This window comes from Gouania willdenowi, chromosome 11 (genome assembly GCF_900634775.1).
Source record: "Gouania willdenowi chromosome 11, fGouWil2.1, whole genome shotgun sequence".
Classification (NCBI taxonomy): domain Eukaryota; kingdom Metazoa; phylum Chordata; class Actinopteri; order Blenniiformes; family Gobiesocidae; genus Gouania; species Gouania willdenowi.
In genome coordinates, this window is record NC_041054.1 from 9,658,881 (window position 1) to 9,671,588 (window position 12,708).

Below are 12,708 nucleotides of genomic sequence, written 5' to 3' on the forward strand. Positions count from 1 at the left end.
CAAATAAAGTTATAGCGTAGGCCTCGTAGATCAATACATCAAAGATCATTTGTTTGGAAAAACATGTAAAAAGGATGAAATTGCAGCTCGAGAGTTTGTTTTGATCTCAACTGTAAACATTGTTTATTGACATTGTTGGAAAAGTTTTGCACATTGCATTGTGGGATGTGGAACCCTGTAGAGGAATGCAGGGAAGTGTTTTTTTTCTTAATCTTAATGAATCAGTTGACACCATTTTTCTTCTACTTTTGTTCAAGATTGTTTGTATTTGGATCTTTTTGTGTGAGTCTCAAAATAAACATCCGTCATGGTATTGCCGCTAGTTTCAGTCTGTGAAAACATTAGAAATAGTGTTGGGCAGTCACATTGGTCAAGTTTTTGGGGTAAACACAAGAATAAAACAGAATAAAATTGAATTGAATTGAGTCAAATCAAATCAAATCAATGGCATTGCACAAAGTACTACAAAGTTGCACTTGCCCCTCCCACAAATATTCAAGTACTCTTCAAATATTCAAGCCACACTGACACAATCATCATAAAAACAACATAAGATACAGTAAAAGTCTGTCTGTTTAAAAAGTTCATCAGTATTAAAGTGGGTATGTGAGAAATCACGTAAATAATATGTATAAACACTTCTATGCGTCTGTCTCCAGGACTCCACATCCCACAATGCAATGTGCAAAACTTTTCTGACATTGTCAAAAAACGAGTGTTTACAGTGGAGATCAAAACATACTGGAGTGGCAATTTCAACCTTTCACACCTTTTTTTTTTCTCGAGCAAAACATTTTCAAATTATTGATTTACGATGCTTTGTCTTTATCTGATCAACAACAAAAAAAAAGTGCTTTAACTTTGCCTGATTATTTTAAGTTTTTAAGTCTTTACTTTGACTGCGTTTTGGGATTCATCTGCGACGGATGGTTGTTTAGTTGCCAGAGATTTCCAAACCGTCCACCCGATCCATAACGGATCATATGCTCATACATATGCATCTTTCTGTAAACCTGCAAATAGTTATTAAAATAACTATGCACACACAGTGTGACACAGAAGAAAGCAAAAATCAATTAAATCAGCTTTTGTTAAAAATTCACATTATTTGATCAATGCACACATATTAGCACGTCTGCTGATTTTACTCGTACAGTAGCTGATCTAGGGATGGGTATAATCAGATCGCGCACTGTGGATTCATCAGGTTTCCTGACAGGTTGGAGCGTCATGGATGAAGTTGTTTCCTACAGATGTGAATGTGTGTGTTAATTAGTCTGGCTCCGATTGGTCCGGATGCTTGCTTGCTTGCTCGACTGTGACGGGTTTACCCTTTCTAGTTTTTTTTCTCATGTGTGCCTGCTGTGTGTGCACATGTAGTATGTGTTTGTAGATGTGCACTAGTGATCGTGCATGTATGTGTATGTTTCAGTGTAAAAAAAAGAATTCAGGGTTTGTGTTTGAATTGTTTGCACACAGTCCTGATACTGTAAATACCCCCTGTGCTGTTGGTAATTGTCCAGATGGTCAAATTAGCTGCTCCAACAAAGCAACAAACTGTCTACTGTAACGTCAGTGTAATTCAGTGCAAAGATGCACACACACACACACACACACACACACACGCACACATGCCAACCACCTGCTGGGTTTGTGGATATGAACTCAACATCTATGTACGTGTTTGCCATTGTGGAAAGGTTTCTTTGAGGAGGTTTTCTGCTGCTAGCGGCTAATGATATTCTTCTTTATTTGTGATGAAAAATCAAAACTAGTGCTTCATTTATTTATTTGAGCAACATCTGACGAGAAATGACAAGCAGCTATCCATGTTTTCAAAATATGGGCGACTTCCAGGCTTCAACTTTAGGTATTTATTATGTTCAATGATGTGTGAAGATATCCCGCTGACAAAAATTACAAACATGATTGAAATTATTAAACAGTTTGTAGGATAAAAAAAAAAATGGAATCTTTATAAGGAGTCTCTTTCCAAACATCAAACACAAAATTAGTCATGGTAATAAAATAAGTAGCCTAATCAACAGAAACTCATCCCTCGGCTGTCTGCTTACTGCTCTATTAATAAAAGGATTTTTTTTTTTTTCGTTTTTGTTTTTTTTTTTTTGGTCACTGAAGTACATGAGTTATTCTCATTTGTAGGGATGTAACGATTAATCGTAAGGCAGTTAAAAATCGATTCATAGGTATCACGGTTGATATCGATTTTCTGAAAATAGAATCGCAGTACTTTTTATCCAGAAGTGTTGGCGGCGGGCGGAGTCTGCTAATACTTTCTTTCTGGCCGCCTTCTACTCTTAAATATGTTAATAAATGATTCATTACCCCTTTAGCACCGAAAGAATATCTGTAATATTACTTGAATCTCTGTAAAAGTCACGTTTTTCTATTAGCTCTGTCTGCTAGCATAGCATCTCTTCTTCACTGCAAGATATCTGCATGCCAACCGACCACTGGGTTACCAGCGCCCTCTGCTGGTCCAAACAAATATGACATAAATCAGTGCAATGACGGTTTTTTTTTTTTTTTTAAAGTCCAATTGTTAAGGCACAAAATACATTTTCAGTTGCACTTTTAAGAACTATTATGCAGTTTTGCATTGTTTATTATAGAACCAGAATTTAAATTAATAGGCTTAATTTTCATTTGTATTATTCCTTTATTTATTTAATTCAAGATTTATTTTTAGTTAAATTGCATTGTTTTGAATAGTTTATCAAGGAATTCTTTTGACAATGAAAAATAAAAGTAAAATAATACAGTATTTTCTACAGTCCCATTTTGTAAATGAAAAAATTGGGAGAGAATCGTATCGCGAACCCAGTATTGTGAATCGAATCGTATCGGGAGTTGAGTGAATCGTTACATCCCTACTCATTTGTATTGCAAAACACGCAAGTGAATATCAAAATGCACCATGGGTTGTTTTGTTTGGTGGGCAGCTGAAATAAACAAGCTCACTCAGACAGCTTTTCCCTCTGGTGTTGTTGAACTGACACCGGGCATTAGGGAATGATGGCCACTGTAAGAAGTAGCCTCAAAAAAGGATTTAAAAAAACAAAAAAAACAATTGAAAACTAAAAATTAACATTTTTATATGTATGAGCTCAAAATAACAACCCCAAAAACTCAAACTTCCGCCTTTGGCATTTCACAACAAAAGTCCTGATTGTATTCGAGACACTTGGAAATCAAGTTGAAATATGAAATCATAAGTCATCAGTCTTTTTTTGTTGTTGTTTTTTTTCCTAAGCAAACTCCTAAAGCTAAGGGCTGTGTTTTTTTGTTTTATGGAGAAAACACAGGCAATAAAAATGTTTTGCATTCACTAAGTTTAATATAATGGTAAATCCTCACTCATGCAATTTATTACAACAAAAAAAACATTAATTGAAAATGTATCTAAATCAGTTCAGGTTTAAGATAATTTTATCAAATGTTGCGTACATTCGTAAAACATGTTGAAACGAGCTTGTGGATCAACGAAAAAAATCCGACAGTGAGACACTGCAACAAAATAATGAATTAAATAAATACAACGCAAAACTAAATCTAAAATTTGGAAAGTTACATGAAAAACTGCTGGCGTGCTGTAATTAGAAACTAGGACAAAGACGTCACACAAGCACCTTTGTGTATTCATGTCTGCAGACTTCTAGTACTGTGATAATTGGAGTGTAACTGTCAGGATTAGCACTGGTGTTTCTTAAAGGATCAGGAGTGAGTCTGGAGTGTAGGTCATACCTGTCGGCCTGTGTTAGCCGACAGGTACGACCCCTGTAAGGTCGACCATGTTTGCTTCAGTCTTTAAAGTGAACGGTTAGCACTGAAACTTAAAGTCCGTGTAAAGCAGAAATACATTTGTCACACCACAGAAACATGTCATTGACCACTGAGCCAAATTTGAAAGATGAAAAATATCGCTAAGTATATAAAATTAGGTCTCAAAATCATAAAAAAAAACAAGCACTTCTCTCTGCTCTGAGACGCTGGGGGCGTGTCAGTTAGAAGGGCTCCGCCTCCTTACTGTGTCTATGAGAAAGAGCAGTGTGATGGTGCTTCCAAACGTGCTCGGATCGGGCCAAACGAGATATCAGCGGAAAGGTCTGCTCCACCTGAGTCCGAATATCTTCATCCCTCCTGGATAGAGTCAAAACTAAGCCCGCTAGAGGCGAAAAACAAAATTGCGGTGCGTAAACTTGCTAATTTCATGGAAAATGTGGCACCAGCAGACGCGTTTTATTCCCCTGAGTCCAAATATGTGGTTTGTTTTCGGCTCGGGGCCGAATTGCGCCCGCTGCAGGGCGCAGAAGTTTAAATCCTGAACACAGAAATTGGAAATACAGTTTTCGAAGCCAAGCTCCACAATGAAATTATAAATGGTTGAATGGCTTTGTACATTTTTTAATGAATATATTTATGACCCATTGAATGTGTTTTCAAGAAAATGTCAGAATTTGCTTTACACGGTCTTTAAGGCAAAGTGGAGAGCTGGAAATTATTTATCAAACATTTACGTTAAATGATAACGAATTGCTAAAGGATCGTTACATTACATTTCAGGGAAGTCTAGCAATAAGGGTCTATACTAGGAAGCTAGATAATTATATCCTGGATTCACCTAACCAATCATTGCATGTCAGACAGAAGTAGTATTATGAATCTTTATTTCAGCCTGGCTACGTGCGCACTGTTGTGACAGAGGTGGAGACTACAGCGTCAGACCAATCACAATCACGGAGGAACTGTATGGAACAACTTATGTCACAATTGAGGAATATTTCTTTTAAAATATGAAGAATTAAAATCCATAATTCAGACCAAAAATAACACTGGGACGAATGCAGGAATTGATGAGTGTTAATGATTAAATTAATGAGATTATAAACGGAGAATAAACAGACACATCTGATCAGTTTCACTTTCTCTTTTGCCTTGTCCGTGGCTCTGATGCTGCGTTCATACAGATCAGCCTAAATCATAAAGTGGAATATATTTCTATTTTATATTATCCTATAGGACTGAGGCTCTTTGCGTCATTCCAGAATACATGAATGAATGAATTAATTAATTAATGTATCGGTCTGGAAGCGCCTGATGCACGCAGGCTTTATCAGCTGACCTGTTTTACTTATTTTACTTTATTAGTCCATCAGATAAAAATCTATAAGTTTCCGATGAGAAGTCTCCTGTCAGTGTCACATTATATCCACACAATGATCCTCCTTTTATTGGGCAGATCATTTTCCAAGAGAAATGATTGGTCAGGAGGCGGGACTTTAGTACTCGCTCAGATCTTATCCAGAACAAAACATTGTCTCGACCAGGTTAGTCGTTCAGCCTAAGTTTCCATGGTGATTTAGCTCTGTAAGACGTTAGCCAGCTTCGCAGTTCAGCACACACTGATTAAATCCCGGAAGTTAGCGCGATAAGAGGAAACCTAGCTTAGTATAGCTTTGATATTACTATCAAACTTGCTGACAAATGGCTAATAGTTACTTTCTCAAAATTAAATCAAATTTTTAAAAAAAAGCATCAATCAATGAAGTGAGTCCATTATTACCAACTGGTCTTAACACCAGATCTTTTGTCCTGTCTAACATGTCTGTCCTGGTCCTCTTTGTTTGTCCACATCCCTGTGTAGTGAATGAAGGTGGTGTAAAACAGGCGTCAAACTCCTGCCCCGACCCTGGAGAGCCAGAGAACGGAAGGCGCCATGGAAATGACTTCAGGTACCATTAATATTTCATTTATGTTTTCAATTTGTTTAGGACATCAATTAAGGAACTTAATTTAAAACAAAATTTTGAATTTGATGTGATTTTGATTTAATTTTTATCATATTTAACACAACAGCAGTGTATTTACTACAATGAGAAAATAATAATAATAATAATAATAATAATGAATCAAACAAAGCAAAGAGAGAATAAATGGTTATAATATCTAGTACTATACTTTAATTCTACACATTAATCTTCTTATAATATACACCTATTTACACTGTAAAAAGAGACATAATTCATTGACACATATTTGTATAATTATACAAATTAAATTTTAGTTTATGAGAAATGTCTGTTACTCATTATTTTTAGCATCAGAATTTTTCATAGTTCAGGAAACAATTTCTGCCTGCTGAAATGTGTTTGTTTATTATTCAAATGCATTTTCCGTCCAAAATATTTTTTATTTGTGGCCAGGAAAGAATAATTTGTGCACACGAAATAACATATACAGTATATTAAATATGCACACAAAATAATAATTAGCACCTTCTCTAAGGTGTAAGTTGGAGGCAGTAGAGAGGCTAAAGCTACACAATGGACAGAGATGGTATTAATTCATTTTGTATTATAGGTTGGGAATTAGCGACATACTTATTACCAAGAGGCATATAACAGAATATTAAGAAACAGGTTTATTTACCAGCAGGGGGTATGACTTTTGTGCACACGTTGCACTTATTTCCTTATTTACTGGTCACAAATTAATGTTTTGTGCGCATATCATAGCTAATTAGTGGCCACAATTTATTTATTGTAAAAAAATAACCAACAAATGAACAAAATGAATACATTTTTGTCTATAGAAAGCCTTTTTTTCAAAATATCTATTTTTTTCTGTAAATGTCATGGATTTAAGTATTTGCTTTACTCATTCTCCCTTTGTTCTCATTTAATCTTTGCTTGTTTTTAGTCAGGTAGAAAGAGTATTGCCAACCAGAACAATGACACTAAATATGTATTGACAATATTATTGCTGGTGCACGCTGCTAATTATTTTTTGTTTTGTTTTACAGCAGACTTTCAGACTCGAATTCTTGAATTTTTATCCATTGTGTGCTCATGTGTTTGTGCATAGCATTGGGAGCGAGGTGCATTTCACATGTGGAGAGGACTATGTGCTCCAGGGCAGTAAAACAATCAGCTGTCAGAGAGTTGCAGAAGTCTTTGCCGCCTGGAGTGACCACAGACCAGTCTGCAAAGGTAAGAAATGCCTGTAAACACGGTTCCCCACAAGCACATAAATAACTGACATCCTCCAATCCGTCACGGACACGGACTGCTGAACGAGCTATCATGACAGATGTAACGGTTAGAAAATGCTCAAGGACACATGACCTTGAATATTAGCAGCAGGTTGCCACGGCTCCCTCCTCAGCGTTAGTGTTTGTGTTAAGCAGGACTGAGATGCTAGTGGACAAGTATCTGTTCTGCTTTAAGCCTTTATTGATGAAGAGATTAGACACAACACAAATCATTCCAAAGTTTGCATGGAGCATCTGGCATGTATTTGCTGTCGGCTTTGTTAATGGGAGGAGTTGGAGAGATAGTTCAGGACCTGACATTGCCAAGCATTAGCATGTAGCTGCAAACACATTTCCTATTTAATCACAGTTATTCAGTTTAGCATAAAATAACAACGCCATGACACCAGTCTGTTGCAGAGCTAACACCCATTTAGTCCTCGCTAATTTAGTGGCTCTAATTAGACATGTACACTGAAATGCCTGGTATAACCCACACAAATGCAGTATATCATGCAAACACAGTCAAAAAGGTTCCCATGTCTCCTCTTCTTGCTCTCAACGAAGGCAGACGCTTTTTCTCTCACTCCCTCTTGCCCCTTATCTGCCCTGCCGAGGAGTTTTTTTCCTATTCCCACACTGTGCTCCTCACTAAAGGAGCATAGTTTGGGACCTGCCTTTTTCCCCCTTTTCTTACCTCCTGTTTTCCATTTCTCATGTAAGATACGGGGCGCTGCCTTTGTAGCGACCTACAGTACTCCCTCTTTTGTACTCCCATGTTATATGTGATTGCCTTTTTTTTTGGACGGGATGTAACTGAAACTGATTTGCCCCTCGGGGATGAATAAAGTATTCTGAATCTGAATCTGAATTATCTACAAGTCAAACCCAGTGAACAACAATGCTACTATGCTGCCAATAGCATCAATTTCAAGGGGGGTACACATCGAGATTTATTCAGTCTGAAGACATATTTTATCTGTTAAACACCCCAAACACGAAGATTAAAAAATCCAACATAGAACAGTTGTGATCCGATAATCTCAACACAGCACAACACACACAGAATGGCTGTGTTCGAAATGTCACACTCCGTACTATACACTACAAATTCAATGAGTATATGCTGTCTATATCAGTATGGTTAGGAGGATCAGGATGATGACTGTTCCCACTGAAGTATACGTCCGAGTTTCCCAAGATGCATTTCAAACCTATAACAAAAAACGGAAGCACACTGAGTCTAAATATCTCTGTTTATTAGCCATCTTTGAAAGTTCTGAAAACATTTTAAGCGAGAAAGTGACCAAGTAGAATATCAACATGTGGTCATTTGATCCATAAAACTCACAGAAACACATTTCATTCTGACATTTCTGAGATTTTCGGAGATCCACCATTGCCAAAAGCGTTAAAAACAAATGAAAGACAAGAGGAGATGCTTTTGTTTTGAAAACGAGATGTTTGATTTTTAGCTTGAAGTTAGTCCCAGGACGATTTTACATTCTGCTAGCAATACATCATGGGGCAATTGATGACTCGTGTGCATACTTAAAAGAATGTCCCGATATAGTATAAATCCGGGTATTGCTTGCATACTATAATGTGAACGCACTAAATACTAATTTTGACGTCAGACTTAGTATGAGTAGTACGCCATTTTGAACACAACCAGGAGCACATACTTGGTATAGGGGGAAAAAAATCTAATATTACATCGGTCATCCATGTTTGAGATATTTCGAGGTGGTGCTGCTGAACTCGACGACTGGAATTTTGAATACGGAAAGGTCGAGTTCCAAGTTGCCTTTAATGCAGCATTACTTGTTTCTCTGTCAGCTTGCTTTTTGATTGGCTACTTTCCGTTCCACGTCATCACATCAGTGGGTCATGAGTTAGGAGTCATCTACTTTTTATCACACACGCATGGATTTAAGGTTGTAAATATTGAACAGGTTTAATATTTTCTATTGTCGGCCCCGTCCCATCTCAGACCACAAGATAATCTTATAAAACATAATATAATCTTGTGTTGGTTGTCCTTAGTCACGATGGGGTAAAATCAGGACAAAAAACAACCTTTTCATTATGTGCACCAGGCTTTAATTTATAGGTCATATGAGGTCATTTGAGTGTGTGAGAAAATTCCTGTATACATGGGAGCATGGGTAGCTCTGAATAATTTACTAATTCCTGACATTTTTCACTGTGTTTCTAAAACACACACTCTCTCACACACACACACACAGAGAAAAAGGGTATCTGTCATGTTAAATGCCAAAGTCATTTGTCATGTCTTCCTTCAGTCGGCCTCAGATTGTGACCGAAGGCACATTCTTTAACAAATAAAACAATATTCACTAGACTTTCTTGCATCCTTGCTCTGATGTGTGTGTTTGTGTTTGTTTGTTAGTGTGGGGAGAAAGTTAGTTAGTTTTAAACCCAAAAGTAAAATAAAAAGTGTGAGACACCTTTTGGTCCAAAGGCATCTGGGTGCCACTTTATCTCTGCAATAGTTCTGCCAATCAACTTTTTTTTTTTTTTTTTATTATCATCAAACTCATTACCAAAGATATCATAGTACAGATAGCTTTTGATTGGCTCATTATAGATGTGAATAGCCAACTGGGATTCATCATCACTAAATACAGACCGCACAATCATCATTTACATATAGCGATTCACATTAAGCCAATGAAGCCTTGCATTCACCGCCTCACTTTTATAGTCTAAGGTTCCCCAAAGAAATGCGGGTGACATTGAAAGTCACTCATGTTGTTGTTTGAAGCCCTGAATGAGGGACGAGGATGGCTTCTATCACTGAGAAATATCATCAGCCAGTAGAGGTATTTGCAAGGAAACTAAGTGGGCAAAGGGAAACATTTTCTCAAAGTCACTTTAGCTTCAAAGCAGCAGATGTGCATCGCTGCTCAAAAGCTTTTCTGAATGTAAAACACCTGCACAAGTTTACACCTTACACTGTTGCTGTTGTTTTCATCATTGAAGTTTTCACAGCACACGTTGGTTATGGAAATAAGACATTCATGTTTAAAAGTAAGGGCAATATGAGTGTTAAATAGCTTCCCAACAAATGAATGACATAAAAAGAAACGTGGAGTTTAGTTTATTCGAAACCTTGTTATATTTTCAACTGAGGTTTTTTTTTTCTTTAGCAGGATTACGTCAAAACCTGTTTGACGAATTTTACCAATACACTTTACTAGAAGTTTTATACATAAGGCTGACATTACGCTCTCATTATTATGGCATGACTCTTGTCATTAGCATCAATAAGGTGTCATGAAGGCTGTCAGTAAGTGTCGTTCGTTACCCCAACCCCTAACCCCTTACCCCAACCCTTTGTTACTCTAATCCCTAACCCTACCTAACCCCATTAGATCCCTCCACCTAACCCAAAAAATGCCAACATAGCTCCAAAGCTGTCATAATTTAGCAAACAACACTTAATTAAAGCCTTCATGATGATGATGATGATGTTTATTTGTCATTGCACATGTTACAAAGCAACAGAGCAACGCAACATTTCAGTTTCATCCCGTCCAATAATACATGAAAAGACAGTAAAACATAACATTTATAACATGGGAGCACAGGAGTGGGAGAACTGCGGTTTGCCACAAGGGCGGCGCCCCTTGTTTATATGAGAAATGGGATGACAACAACGGGTAAAACCAAACTAGGCCCATTGTAGACATGGGCAGAGTTTGGGATCATGAAAAAACTCTTCAGCAACATTGCGACAAGAACCAACAAACACAACATTCAATTTAATACAACAGCACGTTAGCACAGGAAATTGGTTTTTAGGATGGGTAGTTCGCAGGTCAGCCAAAGTATGGCGCTGCCCTTACGGTGCGCCTACTACTGACCAACCACTGGGAAGGAGGAGGGGTTGGAGCCAGAGGAGACAGTGACAAAGACAGGGTATGTAGTGATGTAGGAGGAATGAAAGTGTTCGTTGAGATAAGCCTGTTGACTCAGACTCTGCTGCTAACTGTATTTCAAATGCGTTGCCGTAGAGATGACTGTTGGTAGAGCCGGGTCCAGGTGTACGTGGAAAGTAAGGGAGAGGTCAGAGCGTAAAATCAACATCCATCCTTGGAGAGTTTGGAGAGAAACAAACCTTGACAGGCTGTTCATTCAGAAGTGGCCGAATGAGATAAAAGATGTTTTCAGACGGGCTAGCCATAACATGACTGCCAGCTCTACTGTTCCTGGTCATTTAATCATTAATCCATTAGTGTGGCCATTTCCTGTGACACAAACTATCCACTCCTTTTAAAGTTCCACGGTGGAATCCATCTGAATCCACCTTATTCATGCTAATGACAGATATTGTCAGCGTAATGTCAGCTTTAAGTATAAAACTTCAAGTAAAGTGTTACCCAATGTTTTAACCAAATATAGAACTTGGTTATATCTTTGATTCAATTAAACTTGGAGGAGATCGGGATTAATATACAGATTCTGGATCAGTTTAAAAAAACAAAAATCCTCTTTCTCTCTAACTAAAAAATTCATATCTCGGTTAGTAATTGACCGATCTTTATGTAATTTGTCTCGGTTACATCAGGTTGGTTCCCCAATTACCCCACAGTTTCATTAGGATTGAACCCGGATTAGTGCATTTCATCATAATCTAAAATGGCATCATCATCATCATCACTGTAAAGCGTGACCGAGTCAAATGCACTGGAGATATGAGGAAATAATCCGGCGGCAGAGCGTCCTGCTTTAATACAGAGGGATGTTTGCAGTGAAACAGAACTATTGGCTTCCATAATTCGCAGTTTTAAATATAAATAGTTTAAAGCGACCTGAGCTGAGCCTCAATAAAAACATGTAGGAACAGTTTCTGGTCCATCCTCATCCGCATGTGACAGCTTGTTTCACTCTGTAGTGGATCAAACTGTGACTTTACGTTGGACATAGTATGAAAATAGTTGAATCACTGTGGCCAACGTGGACAGAAGTCTGCGTCTGTCAGAGTTTGAATTAATCATGCAGCAGCAGCTGAGCTAGTGTAATATAATCGGGGCGCTGCACTTATTCCAGTGTTAGAAGCACGTAAGAGGAAAAGGACTTAGGCAGAAGAGAATGCGCGCAATGGCGCGCAATGGCAGATTTGAATGGAAACACCTACATTTCAGGGCTGCTCCACCCACAGTGCGTAACTGGGATGAAGATGCGCAGCGACTGACTTAAGTACAGGGAGAGAATAGCGCGCCGCCAAAAACAGCACCACTGCGTGGCTATTTGGACTATGCGCATGGGAGAATTAGAGCCCTATAAATGATCATGGTACAATGATCTTGATCATTGATCCAGATAAATCAGAATAACTGACAGAGGATATTTGGGCCAAAGGTTCTCCTGTTTTTTTTTTTTAATTATTTTCAATATAAATATTGGTCACAAAAGTATAACCACAAACATAGAAGCTGCATATGTATACAAAGACATATACACACATGAATGCCTTTTTAACCCAAAGCATTAGTTACCCCTTACACAAGCTTCATGTTGACACCAAAAAACTAAATCTTAATGTGTCATGAGTTCGGTTCATTTCATGAAGCACCGTGTCCTCATTTAGCCTTGTGTTGATTTTTTTATTTATTTTTTTCTTCATGTTG

General features: G+C 37.7%; 1 protein-coding gene across 1 annotated transcript in view; it reads left to right on the forward strand.

The window, feature by feature from the left end:
• Nucleotides 1-12,708, forward strand: part of csmd3b (CUB and Sushi multiple domains 3b) — a 434,915-nt gene that overhangs the window by 255,635 nt on the left and 166,572 nt on the right. Inside the window, 2 exon segments of the mRNA XM_028460951.1 lie at nt 5,666-5,753; nt 6,886-7,010. Of these exon segments, the coding sequence (XP_028316752.1) occupies nt 5,666-5,753; nt 6,886-7,010 (213 nt within the window).